The following is a 23,143-nucleotide window of genomic DNA, read 5'->3' as shown; positions in this document are numbered from 1 at the left end:
CCAAGAGTGCCGAACTAGAGAGAGTCAACCTGTAATAAAACTGGGATGCACTAGAATTTCTAGGCACATAATAATTTCATTGCAAAGATCTCAATATGGTGGATGAAGGGCAGATGTTTCACCTGGATGGGGAGTCTAGAACAAGGGGTTATAGTCTAAGAATAAAGGGGTAGGTGATTTAGGACCAGAGAAGAAAGTGAGCTAACATTCTCTATCCTGGAGGAAGCTGTGGAAGCTCTGTCATTGAGTTGGGTCATAACAGAGACTGATAGATTTTTGGATATTAAGGAAATCATGGTGTATGGAGATAGTGCAGGAAAGCAGACAAAAGGTAGAAGATCAGCTATGTTCTTGAATGGTGGAGCAGGTGTGAAGGGCCAGACAGCCTACTCCTAATTCTTATGTTCCTGGATACATAGGGACTGCTATTCCCTGACATACATAGGGGATGCTGTTATCCTCAACAATACACAAATATGCTACAATTCCCTGCAACATTCACATGGACTGTTACTCTCCATAATGGACATAGGGGCTGTAATGTATACAGGAGTTGGTATTCTACATGAGGGGCAGAGAATGTTTTTTTAGTTTCAGCCTTATGTCAATCATGTGTCCTCTGGTTTAATGTTCAAGTCACAATCTCACCTCCATCTCCAACCTCTTCCGTCATATCCAGTCAAACTTGGTTACAGCTCAGGTCAGTCATTAGTTACCAGGAGCAAGAACCCTCTCAAGTTCGGAGCGGTCATTTTTATGCAACACTCTGCTTTACATATGCCAGAAATTTAGTTCAATGCAAAAATAAACTTGTAAAAATCGATCATTTGTTCCCTGTCTCCTGAGCTCCAACAGGCACTTGGAAGGGGCAGCAGTGTGGGAGAAGGGTCCCAGAGGAGGAAGTAGCAGTGGGAACATGGTCCCAGAGACCCTCAGGAACAAGACAAAGTGCCTATTCAGATACTAATGTCCAAAGTGACATCTGCAACGTAGTGACATTCTCTTGTGATACTATGATTGGTCTTCAAGAATATGCAAGTAACTTTAGCAGGGAGCCTGGGAACATATTACTTGTGATTTTCCAACCTTCTGTTTTAATTGAGAAAACTCTATACTTTACCCTGTTTTACATAATTACTTCAAATTAACAAAGTTAACAAGCTACATTGGAAAAATAACCAACATTAAAAGAAACACGTTTTAAAAAGGTAGCTTGTTCTGGATTTGTGTTCAGTTGCACTTCCCAACGTCTCACACCTTTGATGGAATTTCAGTGATGTGAAGTGTTGGATCTCTTCCCCCCTCCCCCCCCGCATTTACTTCCATTTACTCTCTCAGGGGAGGGGTGTGAAAGACCCTGTGGCCAACATTAACGCTTTGCCACATTAAAACAGATTATCTGAGCCCTGAATAAGGGAACTTGCTGTATGCAAAGTGTTGCTGCATTAAAATAGCAATTACACTTCAGAAGTATTGGCTGGGCACCACCTCAGGATATCCTGAGATGGTGAAAGGCACTGTAGTAATAAAAGTCTTTTTTTCATTGCACTGGGCCGAATATTTTCTGAGCCTTGGACTCTCTGCAGGCTGGTCTCACCTGTGCATGGGCCATGTGATTTCTAAGGGTACAATGCAGATGGCAAACATACCACTCATCTGACCTTCCACCCTCCAGATAACCAAGTGATCCACTTTTCAATGCTGAACCTAGAAGAGACATGGAAAGGAGGAAAGGGCCCAATCGGAGGCCCACTAAGCATCTCTGTCTCATCTGTTTGATGCAAGTAAACAGATGGAATTCTGCAGCCTTTCTGCGCAAGAGTCACAAGGACATCCTGCAGTTGCCACAAGTAACATACAGCCGAATTGTCCAACTAAGCATCTGGCTCTTGAGCCTACTCCCTCCTTCATTGCATTGGTTGAGTTCCTTTGCATTGCAAGTATTCAAAAGGGAATGTGGACATGAATGGTTGGCCAGTGTCCCACTCTCCAGCTGTCATGTTTGAGTGTGTGCAGACAATAAGAGCACATGGAGTCCAAGTGCAAACAGCAAGGATCATGCAATGATCTGATCAACGCACCTGCCCTGCCAAGTTCCACCTGTCACATCTGTGGCAGGGTCTCTGAATGCTGAATTGGATTCATTAATCACCTCAGAACTGTCGTGGAAGCAAATTATCACTATCCCTAAGGGACTGTCTACGAAGAAGCAATCACACAGTTTACCCCTTTAACACTTTGAAGACACTTCAAAGCACTAATCTGAAGGCTGTGATGAACACACTTCCTGACAGTTATTGATTTTTCTTCCTGCATTAGGACTTAGGCTTCACACTCTCTCTTTAGAAATAATTATCCTTTGAGTAGAAATCCCCCACATTCTCCCCCAAATGGCTTGTCTTGTGATCTTGGTGAAACGCGAGGCAGTCTGAGAAGATAGGGTAATCATCATGGATACCACAAGGCTCCTTTTTGAGAAAGCAAGTTTCTCATTTAGTAAGGCAGCCCTTTTAGATTCCAAGTTATGCAGATATGGCAGAGAATGATTCCATTACTCAGCCAGCTCCATCACAGGGACAACTTACCCCGCCAAGGACATCTTCAAGGGGCAGTGCCTCTAGGTGGCGGCATCCCTCACCATCCAGGACATGCCCTCTTCTCATTACTGCCATCAGGTAGGAAGTCCAGGAGCCTGAAGAACATAGAACATTACAGCACAGTACAGGCCCTTTGGCCCACAATGTTGTGCTGACACTTTATCCTACTCTAAGATCTATCTAACTCTTCCCTCCCACATAGCCCCCCATTTCTCTATCATTCATCTGAATATCTAAGAGTCTCTTAAATATTCCTAATGTATCTGCCCCCACCACCTCTGCTGGCAGTGTGTAAAAAAAACTTACCCAACATCCCCCTTATATCTTCCTCCAATATCCCCTTGTGTTAGCCATGACCCACACTCGATTCAGAAACAGCTTCTTCCCTTCAGCCATCAGATTTCTGAATGGTCCATGAATCCAATCTCATTATTCCTTCTTTTTGCACTATTCATTTGTGTTTGTAATTTATAGTAATTTTATGTCTTTACACTGTACCTCTGCCACAAAACAACAAATTTCAAGTCATTTCAGTCAGTGATAATAAATCTGATTCTGAAATCTATAATAGAAAAAAATTGCAAGACTATGAACAAAAGGCTGGGGATGGAGCTAAAGAGCTAGTCTGATGAGTGCCAGTACAGAGATAATGGGGAGAATGGCTTCCTTCTGTGCTGTAGCCATTCTATGATAATTGCTGGAGGTTTGTGCAATTGTCGTTGCACAGCAATATCAGAAAGTATTTTGTCAGCTGTGGTTATTGAATGTTGACAGTACCATAACTCGTGAACTGTTAGGCTACGTCTACTGTAATGTGCAAAGGTTGCTCGCCTGGGGAAACATTGCAATCTACTTGCATTCTCGGCACCAATGCAAGCTTATAGTCTCATGAATATTTGAGGTACAGCAGAGAGTTGGAGTACACAGTACATTGGAATATCTGAAACAGGATTGAATGATCACACCTGAGACTGGCTGCCTTGAAAGCTTGCCTATGTAGACATTTAATCTTTGCATTTTAACGTATTGAATCATCAGCCTTTCAGCCAGCAACACCAGGCATTTATACAGCACAAGTAAAAGACCCAAAGCACTTTACAAGAAACACATCAAAAGATGGATGATGAACTGCACAAAAACATTATAAATAAATTGGTAAACTCCCTTAAACCAATTCCTACCAGATCCCTACATTCTCTCATTTCCTCACATCCAAAAACCTACCCATCAACTTTAAATGTACTCAATGACTTAACATCTACAGGTATTAGAAGAATTCTAAAGGAATAAACTTGTCAGATCTAAATGTCCAACTCTTATTCTGAGACTGTGCAACCTAATTCTAGACTCTCCTGTGTGAGGGAACAGCCTCTTCTTAACCTAATTTTCAATGAGGAGACAGAAGGTGATCTAATTCTATTCTTTTAAGCTTTAGTACATAGACCAATTCTTGTCATCCCCCTCCCAACTCACTCCTCTGGAGTCAAATCTCTCATCCCTGGCTTCAACGCAGTGAATCCACAATGCATCAACTTCTAATAAGGTTTACCCTTCCTTAAGGAGATCAAAGTTCCACACTCCAGTTGTACCTCCACAGTGCAGCAAAACATTCTTAGTCTTATAGTCCAAATGGATTGTAATAAATGTTAGACCCAGTGAGTTTTTCTGCAAAGTATTTTTTAAACTGTGGAGAAATCTTAACGAGTTGCTATATAAAAAGTTATTATCACATGTTAAATCTGTATCTCCTAGATTACTGAATTTTCTGCCAACTTTTTTCCTCACCAAAAGCAATGCATCACTCCACGCTGCAATTCCAGAAAACTTCTGCGCATCTAGTCATCCCAATCCTCCAATACTGCAGGGGGCAGCACCACCTCAGAGTGGCACATCTAAATCCCATCTTGACCTATCGACACTCCTCATCGCGCACCGCCTTCGGACAGCCGAGTTTCGTTGACTGGAGCGGCTCTCCGATTGGTCGGAGCAGCCTGTCAGTCACCATCTCCGCGCCCTCCTCTCCCCGCCTGCTTTTAGCGCGAGTTCCTTCCTGTTGTTAAAAAGTTCCTGAAGCTCCGGACAACCGCCGCTGCATTCCCCTCACTCTCAGAAAGAATAAAGCAATAAGCATTCAATTATTAATAAAAAATAAAAATTATAAAGGCGATTAAAACAGAAAATCGATGGCGATTTGACACGCACGACCGTCCCACCGGCCGCAGCTGGCGACGGGGCAGCGCGAGCGAGGCCGGCGCCTCCTGGAACCTTCCAGAGCCCAATGACCGTTACTCTTAAAGGCGCAGACCACCCTGCCCGGCTCCCAAAACAACTGGATTTAAATCTTAAACAAAAATAAACACACTCACTATATATTTTTAAATAAACACTCTTCCACCAAAATAATATTTTCCTCGCATTGCCCTTTGCACACCGCTTGGAAACTGGACCCTTTCAGCAGTGGCCTCGGAGCGGTGAGTCTTCTCCCTTTCACTTTTAAAAATGTTTTGATTAAACTCGTTTCTCTCAAAACTGTGCATTTTAAACGATTAATGATGCATCGTTTCTGCCTCGAGTTTCGGCGCGATCACTCGCTAGTCTTTTGCTTCGCTTCAAGTTTGTTTCACTTTCTCCAGCTGGTTCTTTTGTTTTATATTCATAAAAAGTTAAAACTTATTAAGTCAATTCAAAACTACAAGTTTAAAGTTATTAACTTAAAATTAGTTAAAATTCAACTAAAATGTTCAAACATTTTAAATTAAAATTATGTAATAAAACTTATTCAAAGTTAACTAAAGTATTTAATTACACTCATTGATATAAAATTATTAGGGTTGTCTATTTTTAAATTTCCATTTCCTTCTTAAAATCATTCCAGCCTTCTGATTTGTTTACATTTAAAACAATAATCTAAAATTTTTGATCTGTAGACATTAACTCAAGTTGTTTTAAGATTTGAATGTTGATTACCCGTTTTTCTTAAAGTTTAAGATAATTTTTAACGTAGTTTGATTCACATTTTAGTGCTTTTGATTTTTTAAAACTATAGTAAATTACTTCAATAGAACTATGTTTAGAGTATATTTATCACTTTGCATTTTAATTCTAAATTTTTAAGAAGCCTAAAATATTTCACTTTATTTGAAATATTTTAATCTTAAAAGAGTTTGTGTGTGTGTGTATATATATATATATATATATATATATATACACACACACACACGTCATGGGCTGAAGGGCCTGTTCCTGTGCTGTACTGTTCTATGTTCTACTGCATGACACTGGTACAGTTTGATGGATGAAAATCAAAAAAATGCAGATACTGGAAACCTGAAGTAAAGACGAAATCTGCTGGAAACACTCAGCAGGTCACGCAGCATCCTGAAACAGTTAATGCTTTAGGCCCAGGGCCCTTTGTCACAACTGGGAAAAAGAAAAAAACAAGTTAGTTTTCAGTAGCAGAGAGGTGGGGGAAGGATGGGAGAATAATATCTCTGATAGGGTGAGACCAAATGGGTTAATGGGGAGTAGTTTGAGTAGCAGTTAGAAGTATATTATGCTTCTTTGCGTATTGTGTTGTTAATAGTCAGTAACTTGCTCTTTCTGAAAGAGCAAGTTACCTAAAGTTGGAAAATTGGATATTGAGTCTGGAAAGGTGTAATGTGCACGGTAGGAAGGCAAGGTTTTTTTCCTCAAGCTTGCATTGGGCCTCATTGATACAAGGCCATCACTGTATAAGCTGGATAAAGTATTACTTGATACACTTAGCCATACTGTACAGTATAACACTGTTAAGTAATGGATGGCACGTTGTATAATACTGAGGTACAGGACTCGTGTGCATGTGTGTCATTGAAGTACTGATGGGTAAAGATCTATATATAACATAGGTTCAACACAGCTGAGTCTAGTAGAGCCTGGCTACTCGACATGTGTGCCAGTTGGGCATGAGGAAGATAAGATCTCTTGGTCAGGCTGGGCTGGGCCAGTACAGCACTTCTGGATGAAATGCACTAACTTAGTGAGTGTCTTTTTTCCTGTCTGCAGTACTGGTCAGTCCATGCTGTGTACTTAGAGCAGAATTATCTAGGTGATTTATGGTGATGGCCAGGTTGGGTATGGCAAAAGTTATGTTCTCAGGTTGGGTCACATTTAGGTTAGCCGTGGTTGAAATAGCTTTGGGCTGGGTTTTAATTTTATACCCTAACAGATCATTAGGATGCAGATCACTTGCTGTATAATACTGGTAGTATAGTGCTGGGTGTGGGTAAGATAAGATAAATTTATTAGTCTCATGTACAGTGAAATGCATCTTTTGCGTAGAGTGTTCTGGGGCCAGCGTGCAAGTGTTGCGGCGCTTCCGGCGCCAATGTAGCATGGCCACAACTTCCTAACCCATACATCTTTGGAATGTGGGAGGAAACTGGAGCACCTGGAGGAAACCCACGCAGACACCGGGAGAACGTACAAACTCCTTAAGGAGGCCGGAATTGAACCCGGGTCGCTGGCTCTGTAATAGCATTACACTAACTGCTACATTACTGTGCCTGCCGAGAGAAAGCTAGCTAGGAATACAAAAGCAGGTATTAAGTGTTTCCATAGATTTCTTTTTAAGTTTAGCAAAACAAAGTGAGTGTTGGTTCTATTGGAAGTGAGTCTAGGGAATTAATAATTAATTAAATGTGATGAATTAAACAGTCTTCTTCATAGATGATATGTAACATCCCAGAAATAACTTCCAAAGCTGCTAGATACGCAGGTATTTTTTCTTATTTTCATAGTTCGTTCAATGACACGATGAGCCATGGAAATTCCTGTAATCCAGGCAAATTCCTAGGTTCCTTGTCTGTATGCCTCAATTTGATGAGAACAGTGATCTCTCTTATGTAGCACAATGCTATCAAGTATTAATATATTATATGTTTTGTCTGCATTGTATATTAACAGGCTAATCTTATTGACAAATTTATGACTAAAGTGAATACATTAACCTGCAGTTATAATGGTACCTTTGTCATTGCAGTTTAGTGACAAGTTGCACTACTGTATAAGCAGTAATGGAACACATACAGGCATGGTGGAGTACTTGCAATATTTATACCAGTCAATGATTATATAGGATATACTTCTATACTTTTTAAGGGACTGGTAGTAAATAATTGAGGGGATATTGTCAGTTGCAATTTCGCGACCCTCGGTGCTGAGTGTAGCCAGTAAGCTATGGGGGTGGATCTACTACATATAACTATCAATTAAAGAAGAAGGTAACTTAATGAATGAGTGCAGCTAATTGCAAATCCTAACACACATCCTCATAATTGGAGTTTAGCCAATCTCAAACTGCCTGGAGTTCTACAGTTGCTCTCCATTGCTGAGTTTATTTCACTTTTCTCTCCAACAATCAAAGTAGCTGAGGAAACATTGGTCATTCATTGATGCTTATTTCTATATCAGCTTTGCAAGACAAGTTTTTCATTGTACCTTGGTACAAGTGACAATAATAAACCAAAACCAAAAACCAGATGACTCAGCACTGCATTTTGGTATTGTGGGTTGCTTTTCAAGATTTATGGACATATGGCTGTTGCTGTATATAACGGGTATATACAGTAATATATGCCCATACCCACTGATATTGTACTCCTGGCTACTTGTCTTTCACTTACAGTAACATACAGTACTGCTGGGTACATGTCTATCATGTTTGTCACCAAATAACACTGATGTATTGTACTGGTGGATAGAAAACTGTCAGATGGGTACAGGCCTGTCGCTGCATAACACTGGGCCTTAACCCTGCTTGGTGCAGGTCTGTTGTTATAATAGTGGCATATACAATGATGGGTAGATGCCTTTCACTGCTGAACAGTTGGATAAGTACTGATCGTTTCTTGTTAGTGTGTACAAGTCTGTCACAACACTGGGATAATGTCCTGGTGATACAAATCACTTTATGTGGGGTACAATGCAAGTAGATACAGATCTGTTATAGTATAACATTGGAATCTAGTACTAATGAAGACAGTCTCTTTGATGTGTGATGTTGAATTAGTGTGCTGGTTACTTCAGTGATATGTGTGTGTGTTTATTCATCTAATGTGTTGACACACATGTTCTGATTTTACATTATTTTGAAGGACAATGCCTGGGCAGCAGCCGCAGAGAGACAAAGAAAAGGACGAGGAGAAGGCTGATGAGGAAATGGAGCAGGATTCCCCAGAGAATGAGGAAAGCTCGGATGAAGACAGTGCCAGTACCTCCGCATCTGAGGAGGAGGGCGAGGACAGCTCAGGTCAGCGAGTGCGGATGTACCTGTGTGCGAGCCTGAGTGGTTGTGTGTGTGCGTGTGTGTGTGCTACCAAGACATGGAATTAAAACTATAGAGAACAGTGAGGTATGAACAAACTAAACAATTATTGCTTGAAAAAGTACTTTCCATTTTCCATTCATCCTTGGTGTTTTTCTTCTGTTATATTTATATCTCAGAGATTGAAATTTTTAAAGACATAATAATGAGGCCATTATGAGCAATTTTGGAATTGGGAGGGTAGTACAGGAAGAGTTTTACCCATTGCAAACTGAAGCAGAGGATCTGAAGTGCACCCTAATTGGGTTGATCAACAGCTGATGAAATTATGTGCCTGTTCTCAGTCATTACATGCCCTCTTGTGCATATCTGTTTGATGTTCATTTCAGGGCTTGAACATAATGTGGATGATATGGAAAGATATTGATTCAAAACCTATTTGCCATGGATTCCATGGGGCTCTTGGAAGAAGAGTAAGGCCTTTGTCCCAGTGTTCTGAGACGAACAGTCCTGTTTATCCCCCTTTCTCCTTGCACCCCCGCACCCCCACCCCCCCCTTCCCCCCCCCCAACAACCAATCAACAAGAAAAAGGTAACTGGACACTTATCTCACAGCTGTCTCTGAAAGTTAGTGGTACAGAATGGCTATGTATGTAGCAGCAATTGCACTTCACTTATTATTTCTATTAAAGATGTTGAGGCATTGAAAAGGTGGTTGTGTACATTAGAGGGAGAAGGATGAGGAGATAGGATCAGGTAAAGTAAAGTGGGCAGAGGCTTGTGTACCTCTGTTAGGCAAAGTAACCTATTTCTGTGCTGTAAACTGTAAGTAATTTCACCAAGATAGTAAGGCAGCTAACTGGTTGCTTTATTCTGATCAGTCTAATGTTGGCTATGTTCCATTTTCTAGAGATGGACGATGAGGACTGTGAGCGACGTCGCACTGAATGCTTGGATGAGATGTCAGACCTGGAGAAGCAGTTCACGGATCTGAAAGAACAGTACGCTGATTAGTTTCTTTTGAATAAATGTCTTCTGGTTTTCTCCTCTCCTGAAGGCGTTGCTTCCTGCTGAGCACAGACTCTTCGACGCTCTCTAGATCATTGCCCGTGGGACCATTCTTGATGTGTGAGGCTAGGGTTGGCACACATACAGGAGTCACTGGATCGTGTTTCAAAAGTGGAATTTCCTTTAGATTGGGTAAGGACAAAGTCAGAATGGGCTGTGATGCTGCCCACAGTTGAATAGCCAGCCAGCACTAACTAACTACGCACATGCACGAAGAATGGCTGCTTGGCCCAGGCACTGGAGGGCGGAATTCACTTCCCGACGAGAGTCAGCATCTTTAGGAAAGGAGGGCGAAAAAACCAGCAAAGAAATGCTTTCTGCAGCTTAACAGGTTGTTCGGTAAAGGTTGGCGGAGGATTTGCTCTGAGCAAGTAAATTGAGAACAGAGGGTAAAATCGACAGCTTCTCTTTTACAGACTGTACAAAGAGAGACTGAGCCAGGTGGAAGCCAAACTGGACGAGGTGATCGCAGGGAAAGCAACTGAGTACTTGGAGCCCCTGGCTGTCCTGCAGAAGAACATGAAAATCAGAACTGAGGTAGCAGGTAATGGAGGTATCATTGAGTTAACCTCACACCCACAATATGGGGGTGTCAGTAGCGTACTGTGTGTCAGTGGGATGTGAGGGTAATTTTAGGTACAAGTCCAGTTGATGCCTTTTTTTAATGTTAAGCTGATGACATCATTGGAAGGGATTTTCAGGAATACACTACATGGAACTATGTGATGGCCATCCTCTACTCTTTCGCAATATTCCCGTAGCTGGGGCAGAGTAGTTTAGTTAACTTCTTAGCTCCTCTACTCTATGCTGTGTTTGTAAAGCCCAGGATAGTATATGCTTCACCAGTACTGCCATCTTCAAAGTTTATGCACAATCATTCTTATGTATCTATGTTCTTACACCTACTTTAAAACTGTAATATTTAATGTGTACGGTTTTTCTGCCTACCTAACTGAATCACCTTGCATCTTTTAATGTAGAATTTTATCTGCCATGTATCTGCCCATTCCATTAGCTTGTCCACATCCACTTGAAATCTTTTATCGTCTTTCTTATTGGACACTTACTTCCAAGTTTTGTGTCACCTGCATATTTTTAAAATTTATCCCTTGTACACACACCCCAAGTCTCCAAGTCTCTATTAATGTATATTGCAAATAGTGCTGGTCTTGAGAAACACCATTGTGTACCTCCCTTTAGTCCAAAGAACATTCCAAATTCTGTTCCCTAATCCTAAACCAATTTTTTTTCTCAGATGCTACTTGTTATCCATAGTTATTTTGTGTTGCTAATAAGTCTGCTTTGTGGTGCTTCATCAAATACTCAACACCAAGTGCCCGGTCCTCAACACCCTCCTTGATACCCGTCAAAAAATTCAAATTAAACATTCAGGCGTGGTTTGTCATTTATAACATTTCTGCCTGCTTTCCTTTTCTAGTCCATGCTTACTTACAGTTTGTTTTCCATAAATTATTATTTATGAAAGCTTCCCTTCCACAGTTGTTAAAGTGACTGGCCTGTAATTGCCACATTTATCATTCTTCCTTTTTTTTGAACAAGGGTATTTATAATCCCTTGCCCTTTGGCACCAGTCCTGTTTCTTTGGAGAAATGGAAAATTGTGGCCAACCAAAAATGTAATTTCAAGCCTCACATCTGCAAGCTAGGATCCATCTCATCTTTTAACCATTATACCTAGTCAGTGCATGAACGATTCCCCCTGTAAAGACCATCCATTGTTGCATTACATTTTTGTCTTTTAGATTTTAACTTCAGTTTGCCTGGGCCAGACCCCTTGTCAGTTGCCTGAACTTAGCCCCCTCCATTCGTAATCTGGTATGTTCTCTGTCTTTCTCCATAACTAAACCATATGATATCCCCAGGACTTTTCCTGAATGTGACATTCTTTGCTTAATCCATTTCATTCCCTAGAACTCCATCCAGCAATATTTCCTTTCTTATTGAACAGGAAGCATATTGATCAAGAAAAAAATTCCTGAACACCCTTCAAGATTCCTTCACTCACAACACATTCACCAGCCCATTCAATATGCGGGTAATTAAAGTTGCATATTGTCACTAATCCATAGCTCTTGTATCTCCTGAGTAATTACTTTTCAAATTTGCACCTCAGTCACCATTCCACCACTGTACTCGGTTGCTTATAAAATATACCATATCTGACTACTTTTACACCTTCCGGAGGATTCTTGCACTGCCTGCCTCATTCTGTCCTGCCACAAAAAAAGACTAAATACTGGATATACAGGCACTTAACTCAGTAATTTATTTGTTTTTGTTCTCTGGCTCCACCCCTCTCCACCCCACCTTTGTCCTCTCCACTGGTTACATATTCTTAGTTTACACTTTGTTTCTAGTCCACTCGTGTTGTAATTCTCCCAGCTTTATCTCCAAGTTTGGAACCGTAGGGAATGATACATTACCTGATATGAGGGACTGATTTCTGTAAACCCTAACAAGACTTGGGCATATTCATGGCAAAAGGGGAAATGGAAAACTGCACAAGGAGCATCATGCCTATTTGCAGGTGGATTTCTGCAATTGACAGAAGGGCAGTGCAAGATGTACTGCCCTACACATTGACAGAGCTGGATGGTGAGTTATGTAGTTGGTTGGGGTGATTGTGAGGGCTGAGCATGCCACCTTTTGGAGAGATTAACCTTGTGCTAATTTTGCATCTGATAGGTGTATATAAAGATCTGTGTTCGGAGGTAATCAGAAATAGGTACGAGTGTGAACTGCAAGGAGCTCGGCAACATCTGGAGGTAAGGCAATAGAGTGTGTGGGATGAAGTCCCACAAGCTCTTCTATTTTATTATTGTTGTTTCATTTAGGGTATTGATGAGAAAGATTTATCGATCAAGCTAAATTGAAATCCCAAACTCATCTGACAATTGCACATTTCAGTTTTTATTTTACTTTGCCTTTTTTCCTCTTCTTCCAACAACAAACGCACTTTGCTCCACCTACTGTGTTCAGGGAAGTTTCACAATTGCTGGCTGCCACCTATACATCATTAGATTGCTTTCCCTCTGCACCATCAATGTAATACAATATCAAAAAATGCTTTGGAGAAATGAAACAATACTGCACAAAAAGGACTTGGGGCTGGCAGCTTATGTACAAAGAACAAGATTATGAAGATCAGGTCCAGAATAGGTTCAACTGTCCCTCTTACTCTAGAAGTGAGTACCTATCACTTGCCTTCTGATGGTATCTGGGTGGTCCCCTACACACGCGCACACACACCATATAATCAACTGTTATTCTGCCAGTAATTGAGGCTGTATTTAAAGCTGCTGTCTGTCTGAATTACTTTATAAAGGACTAATTTCTCTCTCTATTTCCACGGTGGATTCAGAGTGAGAAGCTGCTGTTGTTTGATAATATGCAGAATGAGCTGTTGGAAAGAATTCAGCGACTGGAGGAGGACAAGCAAAGTATAGACATCACCTCTGGTCAGTGTTCAAACACAGTTGCTTCCTATTCTATGCATCTTTTCTCTCCTAAGTTAAGGATGTTGGCAGTGACTGGGTAGGAGGTCCATAACCGTTAACACACTCTGCTATTTTGACCATGTGATCACTCTTCAGTGGGTGCTGGAAAAGTAATGCAATGGAGGGATTGGTGTTCATTGGAACTCAGATCCTCCTGTGCTCCTTCAAAATCTGAACATGCCTGGTCAGATTACAACTAGTGTGATCATTTTCTCACCCAGCAGAGCACCAAAGCTGGTACCAGTTCCAACGTTGCTGAGAACAGGAGAATGGAAGTTACTGTACATCTTGTACACCTCTCTGCTCTGGTCTGGGCACTGAGGCATAAAAGCCATGCCCCAGAGCAGAGGAGAGCTGATCCTTGGGTATGGAATTCTGGGAAAGACCAGAAAAAGATTGGAAGAAGTGAATTGAAGCTAGATTTGTAGCTCCAGTGGCTAATCCTGAATCACTGTTTCCAGTTAAAGCATAACTCTAGCCAAAGAGGCAGGTACAGACCAGCATCTTGATGCAATAATGCCAGGAATATTATGGGAGTGGAGGGATGAAGTCCAAGCTATTCATGGGACATTTAGTCATTTTTTGGGGGCAGTGGGTGAGGTGGGGTTATAGTTTTCTGTGACACAAAAAATGGCCAAAGCGCTTCCTTTGCCAGCACTTATCTGATGTACACAGAGCAGGTTCAGGTAATTGTATTCACCTCACTGATTTCCATTTTTAATAGAATGGTGGAATGAGGAGGTTCGGGGGAAACGGAACAAGAAGAAGAGTGACACGTTGAAACCAGAAAAGAAGAAGAAGGCAGCGACTGTGTCTGATATCCTTTCACACCATTTGTATTTCAGTGGTTTTTGAGTACAACTCCAGGTCACATAACAGTCAATTTGTGAAGTTCCATAGCTGGCTGTGTGGCTCTGGATTATCATATTATCCCCCAATAATCTGCACACCATATGGAATTTGGTGCCACAAGGAGTAAGCTAAATGTGTTTAAAGAGAGATCGGAATAGAAAGGTAGGCTGATGAGATGAAGCGGGGTGGGAGTGAGATCTTGTGAAGCAGAAACATGGCAGGGAGCAGCTGGGACAAATCTGTATTTTTTTGTAAGTGCTATGTACAGTATGTAATGCATGCATTTATGTACAATTGCATATTATAAGCCTCTACAACACCCTTGCAGTTTCACAGCCCTAGTATCCCAAAGCTAGAAAATTTCTCCTAAATTATTTCTTCCCTGTACTATCCAGCTCCCTGTTAATCTCTCCCCATTGTCTCTCTAAAGTCTATGTCATTTCTCCTCCATCCCCATGGCAAAGGCATTTAATTCAGCACTTCCTACCAACTGAGCCTATAGCTTTTGTGATTTTTACCAAGTTTCAGAGTGAGTTCCAATTTAGTACTTGATTGGAATTGTGTGGAGGATGGAAGCAAGACCCAGTCAGTAACTGGAGTAAAACTTTGCAGATACTAGAAATCCAAAACAAAAACAGGAAATGAATCACTCAGTGGGTGAGGCAGCATCTGTGGATTGCAAAACAGAGTCAGAGTTTTGGGCCAATGACCCATCATCAGAACTAGAAGACTGAGGGGGAAAAAAAACAAGTGTTTTAAAAGAGAATAGGGTTCAGATCAAAGTTGTCTTAGTAACCATTATATACTGGATGGTAGAAACAAAGGAACAAATTGGAAGTGAAATATCCAGCAAAAAAAAAGAGGCTTGGTTACCTGAAATTGTTGAATTTGTTATTGAGTCCCAAGGGCTCCAGCGTGTCCAGTTGGAAAGATGAGGTTCTGTTCCTTGAACTCCCATTGGGCATTTTTGGAGTAGCGTAGGAGGCGGAAGATGGGTCAGAGTGACGGGTGACTGGAAACTCAGAATAACCCTGTGGATTAAGCGGAGGTGTTCTGCAAAGGTGTTTAGTTTCTCCACTATAGAGGAGACCACATTGTGAATACTGAATGCAATATATCAAGTGGAAGAAATGCAAATGAATTTCTGCTTCATCTAGAAGTAACGTTTGGATCCTTGGAAAGGAAAGGGGTAAGAGACAGGTGCTGCATTGCCCTCGGTTGCATGGGAAAATACTGAGTGGTTGGTGGAGATGGAAGAGTGAAGCAGGGAGTCACAGAGGGAACCTTCAGAATGTTGAAAAAGGGAAGGAAGATGTTTGTGGTCGAATCCTGTTGGAGGAGCAGAAATTACGGAGCATAATCCATTCAATGTGGAGGCTGCTGGGGTAGGAAGTTAGGTCAAGGGAAACCCCATGTTCTGGCCGGGAGGAGAAGGGGTGAGGGCAGAAGTACAGGAAATCGAGGAGACACAGTTTGAAGCCCTGCCAGTTACTAGCAGAGAGGAAGGTATGGTTAAGGAAAAAGGAAGACATCTCAAAGGCACTGGTGTGGAAAGTCCCTTCATCAAGAGCAGAAATGACAGAGATAGAGAAACTGGGAGAATGAAGTGGGGTTTTTGCAGGAAGCAGGGTAGGGGGGTTATAGTTGAGAGCTGTGGGAGTCTGCAGACTTATAATGGATATTGGGAGCCAACCTATCCCCTGACAGATAAAGAGAGAAATTTTAAGGAGGGGAGCAATCAGATATAGACCATGTGAAAGTGAGAGCAGGGCGAAAGTTGGCGGAAAGGTGCTAACGTTTTTGAGTTCTGTACTAATGCAGGGAACATTAATGTAATGGATAAAGAGTTGAGGGAAAGGGCCACAATAGGACAGAAACAAGAGCTCAGTGTATTCCAAAAAGGGACGGGCATAGCTTGGGCCCATGTGAAATTTTATAGCTACAGCTTTGACTTGGAGAAAGCGAGTGGAGTTGTTGTTCATTTAAAGAATGAATGAGTGTGGTGGAGGGGAGGAGTGGTTGAGTCTGTACAAGGAAGAAGTGAAGGGTCCTCAGACCATCTTTACATATTTAGACAATTTGAGAACAAATCAAACTTGGTTAGGTTGGGAGCAGCAGTGCCCATGTTTTTGAACCAGAGATTGTGTCAGTTCATGTGATTGAAAAATTGATAATTAAGTATGTCTTAGACTTTACATGTCAGTTGAGTGAGGTGGAAGATTCAATCCTCCTCTCCTGCAGTGTTTGAGCACATCATCAAGGCCAATCCTTGCAGCACATTAGGAGAGAGGGTGTAATGTGCCACCTTCCTGATGAAATACTGAACTCTGCCTGCCCTCTAGGGTAGTTATAAAAATTCCTTACAGCCCCTACTGGAAGAAGAACAATGGAGCTCCCCAGTGCTGTCCTCGTTAATGCTTTTCCCTGAGTTTGTATAACTCAAACAGTGTGTAGTCATTACTGTATCGCTGTGGGAGCCTGCTATATGGAAACTGGCTGGAACATTTTCCCCACATTGCAACAATGGCTACACTTCACAAGCACTTCATTGGCTGTGAAGCACTTTGGGAAGTCAGAGGTGTTGAAAGATGGGATATGAATAATAATTTCTACGCTGTGTGTTGGACCTCTCTGATAGTAGCAGTAATTAGTGTCCTGCAGGCAAAAACTTCCAATTTATTTTAAAAATTAAATGATGGTGTACCTCAGAGTAAAGATCTCCCAGCAGAGGGACAGGTAAAGCTGACAGACTAATCATCTCTTGCTCTTCTACAATTCCTTTTGTTTGCTGGCTATTCAATGCTATCCTAGTTCCCTACAGTTTAGCCTGGGTTGTGGGATTGGATGTATATTGCATCTGATACCCTCAACTCCTTCCCCTGCATGTTACTATTAGTTTCACATTTCCTCTGCTCCAGTATCAAAGGACAGTCTACTCACCAGTCTTTTGAGTACCTTGCCATACTACTTGACCTCCACTATCTTTCACTTTCCAAAACTAGGTTAACATCATGCAATCTGATGTTGTTAGTGGCATCTTCGTTTGTACAAATTGGGTGCCCTATTTTTCTGCAAAACAAGTACAAGTATGAATGTAATTAATTCTGAGATGTGAGGTTGGGTATAATTGCATCCTCACTGGCATTCTTTGGGGTGTTACTTGCTCTCTTTTCCTGGTCATGTCTCTTTTTCAGGGTATGGTAGAAGGAAAGGATTCCTAGACATAAAGGCATAACAGTCTCTGGACTTCATTCCTTAACATTGGTGCATGTCCTTATATTGTATACATGTTACGAGATATTGATATTTTGGAGGACTGGGCTGCTATCAAAAAGGTAAAATCTGCTACTAACCACTTCACCTTTAAATAACAGCCTCCCCACTTGCTCCCCATCAACATTTGTTTCCTGCTCCCTACATGTGCTTCACATTCTCACAAGCATTTTCCTTTTCTCTTATGTTCACTTATTCTATCACATTGTTCCACTTATTCCCACTTGATTTGTTTGCTCCCTTTGTGGTTTTGGTAATCCGTGTTCTCTATAGTCCCAAGCCCTCACTAAGTTGTCACTCCAACATCCTGTGCTCTGTCAATCCCTTACAGTCCTAATATTCCTAGGCCTCTCTAGTTCCTTATGTTCTCCCATTCTCAGCGCTCGCTCTGTTTCTTTTGAAGAAATATCAACAACCTGAAGCAAAAACTCTGTTCCCCACATTTGCCTGACATTAGTATTTCAGCATTTTCTGTTTTTTTTTTATCTTGCAAGCATTGTCAGCAGGGTCAGTTTCCTTCCTTGTTTTCTTTAAAGAGGTCACAGACACTTTGGCAAAGACGAAGACTTAACTGATTCATGGGGTATGGGTGAACTTGCATTTACCGGGCACTGGTGGTGGTGGTGCTGCTGAGCCTTGATTGCTGCAACTTGCCTTCTTGCAGTATTTCCACACAAATTCTCAGCTATCACCATACATGATGTGAGGAGCCTAGGGATTTTTGACTTCTGCCACAACTTCAGTGCAGTACTCCAGTATCTAATCTGGACTTGCCTGAAAGTTACTTTCTATAGGATGATGTATGAAGCCAGAGTGGTAGAGCTGGTGACCAGGAACTAGCAGTTACTAGTTGACTGCTGACTGTCTTAATGTAGCAAGAATTGCATTGCGTTTTTTTTAAAGCATTTTGGTCTTAATAGGAGGCCTTTTCTGGCCTGGTGAGTTGTGGGAAAACTGGATCTCCGTGGCATCATTTTGCTTTCCCTTACTCCCAGGCAGACAAATCGGGAAGATAGAGTGGGGGTTAGAGTTATTGGTACAGTGCAGAAGGCAGGTTATGGTTTCTCAAGTTGGTGGATTGTTTGACCTGGGTTGGACCCCAGTCGTGGCTGTAAGCCGCTGAGAAACTGATAAGGGTGTTTTATGTATGTCTGTCAGTGCTGATGAATGAAATAAAGTCTTGGGTACGTGGTAAGTCTCCTCTTTGCCTTGCAGGCGAAAGCAGTCATCAGTCAGCAAAAAAGAAAATCAGATGGTGAGTGAAGGGTGTCAGTGGGCCTCGGTCAATGCCTGAAATTGACCATTAGAGACCATTCAGTATCAGGGTAGTAATTCAGGATAATTTAGCCTCCATATGTTTACTTCCTAGGTGCAGGTTCTGAAGCAACCCACGGTAAGAAGGCCAAAGTTTCGGCACAGCTCTTAAGTGACTCAGGTAAGTTGTTCCCACACCATATCTAATAAAGAATTTTTCTTTCCCGTAGAGTTGTACAGCTCAGAAGCGAGCACTTCAGCCTAGTGTATGCATCTAGGGCCCATCTGTACGAATCCCATTTACTAACACTTGATCTATAGCCTTCAATGCCTTGGCAATTCAAGTGCTAGATACTTAAATATACCTATCTTCATCACTCACACAGGCAGATTTTAATACCATGTGGGTAAAAAAAATTCATTCTCTGATCCACTCTGATCATCTCTTACCCCTTAACCTAAACCCATGTCCTCTAGTTTTAGACACCTCCACTGTGGTTAAGAGTTTCCTGTTGTCTACCCTATCTATTTCCCCCCCCCCCACCCCCGCTCAGTCTCCACTGCCTCAAGCAAACCAAATCCCAGCCTATACAGTCTTTCTCATAGTTGAAACACTTTGCAACATCCTGGTAAATATTCTCTGCACTTTCTCCAGTACAATCACATCCTTCTTGTGTGGCAACCAGAACTGTACACAGTACTCCAGCTGTAGTCTAACCAATGTTTTATAGAGCTGTACCATAACCTCCCTGCTCTTAAATTCTATGCCATGGCTAATGAAGGCAAGTATTTCATATGCTGCCTTAACCACCTTATTTACCTGTGCTGTCTACTTCAGGAATCCTTGGACTTATACACCAAAGTCCCTCTGTTCTTCAGTACTTCCAAGGACCCTACCATTCATTTGTGTACATACTAACTTTATTAGTGCTCCCAGAGTGCATCACCTCGTACTTATCAGGATTAAGTTCCATTTGCCACTTATTCTGCCCATTTTATCCAATTAATCAATATCACTGTATAGCCTGCAGTTATTGTCATTATTATCAACAAGGCACACAGTGAAAAAAGACTGACTAGATTCCATTTCCCACTTCACCCGTCTCAGTGTTTGAGACTGACATTGTGCTCAATAAAGGGCATATTGATTTCCTAATTGACTACCGTGCCAACCGGGCAGATATGCCCTTCGACACACTCCCTGCCCCAGCTCAGTGACACTCCTCTGTGTGGGGGCACAAGCAGTGGGTGGTGGAATATAAGTGAAAGATAAAGTAGGCATTGGAGTCAAATGTGACACAGTCTCCAGCTGACATCCACGTGCAATCAGAGGATTCGCTCATTCACCACTGCCACTGCCCATTGTATGTCTTGGTAAATGTAAAAATCTGTTAAGCTCAGCCTAGGCTCTGGGAATTTCGAACATCACTTCAATCTGTGTTAAGGAAGCCATCCATCACATCTCAGAAGCGTTCTAAAGAACTTCACATTCAAGTACCTTTAAAATGTTGGCGAAGGGCAAAACCACACAAACACAAGCCTTGTAATCATTATTTTGGCAGTGGTAGTGGTGGTTAAGGGAAAATTGTTAGGCTCAGGGACCTGGGAAGACACTTCTGCACCCTTTTGTGGTGGTGTTGTGGGGTCTTTAGTATTCAGCTGAAGGATGTTACCTTCAACAGAGCCATATTTCCTCAGTGCTGCTCCAGATTCCCAGAGTAGGCCTTAAACAGACAGAACTCTGACTTATGACAGGAGGGAGCTATCCTCTAGACAATGCTTGGTTGTAATGGTTGCTAATTTTGCGTGGTAGTGAAACTGGATTTTACAAAAGTGAAAAGCAATCTAAGATTGCAAAGTAAAAAATGAAGAGTTTGTAACAGGTCTGATTTTTCTTCACCAAACCCTGCCCCAAACAGTGCTGCCTAAACAGGAGAAGCATTTATACATGGCCAAGTGCGAAGATGGCAGACTGTTCTACGAGGGAGACTGGTACACCAAAGGGCAGAGCATTGTACTGGAGATGAAGGATGAAACGCCCTCACAGTAAGCATTCTTACGCTCTGAATTAGTGATGATGTATTTCCCTCTCTCACCCTTCCCACCCACACTGTAAATACATGGGTTTGAGGAATGTTTCCTGTTATCTTGCCCAAATCTGCTAGTGTGAGGCTGCACACCATCAGCATGGGAGGGAGCTGAGAATGACCCTGTACTTGCCTGACTAATATACTCACTCAGGCAGCATTTCATGTGTTTCTCCAGGATTCACCTGGATTGCATTCAGTACAGGAATCTTGGCTGATTGCACCCCCTTGCTAATTTAGGATTTACTGAGTGCATTGATATATTTTTACCCAGTAAGAAATTGACTAACTCAATACTCCATACTGGGTATTGAAGCTCCCAGCTGTTCCACTGGAGAGATTAGCCCTTGCTCAACTATCATAGGAGGTCTTTATCACAATCTCATTTCTGCACCTAAGTCTAAACTTGTGAGACCCATTTCTTTCTTACAGTATTCATGTTCTGCCTTCTTGGTGAAAATCCCTCACCAGCAATTCCTGAGTCTCTGGGTATATGTTGTGGTCCAATCGGTTTGTGGACAAGCTCCTGTTAGCCCATCATAACAACCGTCCCAATCACACAAAGCTCTACACTCAGTATTCCCCTTTTCAGTGCATCATTAGCCTTTCTCAGTCACTCTGTGGAACTCCTCTCCCTCAACTCCATCTACCTTGTAAATCTTTGTTTTTAGATGCCCCTCATCTTTCTAGTAGTGGTCTTTACATTAAGGGTATGTATTATTAAAACTCGGAGCTGCACAGTGTTAGTCTGGTTACCCTTTGGATACATCGCCATGTGCACCACCTACAGCACAGCTTGGCACAGTGCCATGGATGTAGGCAGTGTAGAGTGAATCAGGTACCTTGTGTTTCTGTTTGCTCTTCTATCTCCTCCTTGCTGAGGCAATAGGAGTATGGTAATTGGGAATAGTATCTCTGGGCTAGACAAAAACTAGCCAGTCTTCCTGTTCCTGATCACTGTCCAGCTTCTGAATGTTGAGTGAGGGTCCTAAGTGGTTGATTTTGATGTCGTCCATTGTTGCACCCCCTGCTGATACTGTGCACAGTGATTCTGGAGGGTGGCAGCTACTGCTGCTCATGGAGCTGTGGTCCACTAGGACTGGGCACTTGAACCCAATGTTTCCTGGTGAGTGTGGCCCAAACCTGTTGGAACATTTCAAGATTGGTCAGGGATTGGACAGACCTCCTTCTGCACCACTGAGATCGGGCGGTGGAACCACCCAATTGGGACTTGCACAGCAAGCTGTCGGCGTGTTAGACAGACCTGGATCAGCTCAATCAGCATCTTTCTGACAGACACAATTCTTTCTCTTCTCCTCCAGTGCAATGATCACGGCTGTCAGCACGGGAGAGGTCTGGCTCCGCCGTTCAGATGGCAGCAAAACCAAGTTGTACGTCAGCCAGCTTCAGAAAGGGAAATACTCCATCCACAAGGCATGAACTTTGACACTAACCTATCGGAGCCCTAAGGGGAGGCTCTATTAATTGCAAAAAAAATATCAATTGCTGTATATGAAAAGTACTTTTTGATAAGCAACCTTCTACCCAGGGTTTTATGTGGAAGATTGGTGGAAACTTGCTATAATGAGCACAGAAACTGGTGATCCAATGTCACTGTTAGAGGACTACGTGCAAATGACATCCTCACTCTGACAGCCAGAGTTTAAAAAATCCCTTTGGGAAAACACCCGGCTTTGGGGAGGCCGGATTAACAGAATTCCCCCAGTGCCTCCTCTCCAGATTACTAGCAAGATTCATGAATGGCAATGCCAAGAGACTACTCTAGCACTTTTCCCTTTGTTTTTCTTTTGGTGACTACCCTGCACTAAGACTCGAATCTGTGTGCGATGTTAGCCACAGAATAGAAGACCCAGCGGGAGCCTGTATCCAGCCGGTGCTTTATGGGTTCCAGTTACATGGTAGAGCTTGTCTGTGGATACAGCCTTCAATTAATTGTACAGCACTTTTTTAAAAATGGACTGACCCTATACTGGAGTCCTGAGCACTAAAACCATAGAGATCGCGTGGATAAAAAGTTTATTGCAAATCTATCAAAACTTTAAAAAAAAGACATCTATTAAAATAAATATTTGACATTTAGGCTGTTCTTGATTCTTATTTTGATTGGTTGCCTCTTGTGCCTCATTCTCTTTCATATATTCCCATGTAGAATCCCAGCACATTCCCAACA

General features: G+C 42.1%; 1 protein-coding gene across 2 annotated transcripts; it reads left to right on the top strand.

Moving 5' to 3' along the window:
• Window positions 1-3,801: 3,801 nt before the first annotated feature.
• Window positions 3,802-22,422, top strand: LOC127586905 (breast cancer metastasis-suppressor 1 homolog). Of its 2 annotated transcripts, none has more exons than XM_052044933.1 (12): window positions 3,802-5,068; window positions 8,732-8,886; window positions 9,812-9,902; window positions 10,386-10,522; window positions 12,675-12,754; window positions 13,351-13,447; window positions 14,211-14,303; window positions 17,609-17,673; window positions 18,827-18,866; window positions 18,981-19,046; window positions 20,785-20,911; window positions 22,275-22,422. In XM_052044933.1, exons 2-12 carry the CDS (start codon window positions 8,736-8,738, stop codon window positions 22,390-22,392), a joined length of 1,065 nt encoding a protein of 354 aa, XP_051900893.1. In that variant the 5' UTR covers window positions 3,802-5,068; window positions 8,732-8,735; the 3' UTR covers window positions 22,393-22,422. The 2 variants fall into 2 exon arrangements, with proteins under 2 accessions (XP_051900893.1, XP_051900894.1); XM_052044934.1 differs by having other exon boundaries at window positions 3,813-5,068; window positions 10,386-10,513.
• Window positions 22,423-23,143: the final 721 nt, after the last annotated feature.

The sequence above is a fragment of the Pristis pectinata genome, chromosome 38 (assembly GCF_009764475.1).
Source record: "Pristis pectinata isolate sPriPec2 chromosome 38, sPriPec2.1.pri, whole genome shotgun sequence".
Lineage (NCBI taxonomy): Eukaryota > Metazoa > Chordata > Chondrichthyes > Rhinopristiformes > Pristidae > Pristis > Pristis pectinata.
This window is presented reverse-complemented; position numbering and strand designations above follow the sequence as displayed.

What these genes read in the sequence shown, in the direction of transcription:
- LOC127586905 (XM_052044933.1), top strand. Translation starts at nt 8,736, where the DNA reads ATGCCTGGGCAGCAGCCGCAGAGAGACAAAGAAAAGGACGAGGAGAAG. An exon ending in TTCACGGATCTGAAAGAACA is followed by an intron (nt 9,903 to 10,385) that starts GTACGCTGATTA and finishes TCTCTTTTACAG; the next exon opens with ACTGTACAAAGAGAGACTGA. An exon ending in AAGTATAGACATCACCTCTG is followed by an intron (nt 13,448 to 14,210) that starts GTCAGTGTTCAA and finishes CATTTTTAATAG; the next exon opens with AATGGTGGAATGAGGAGGTT.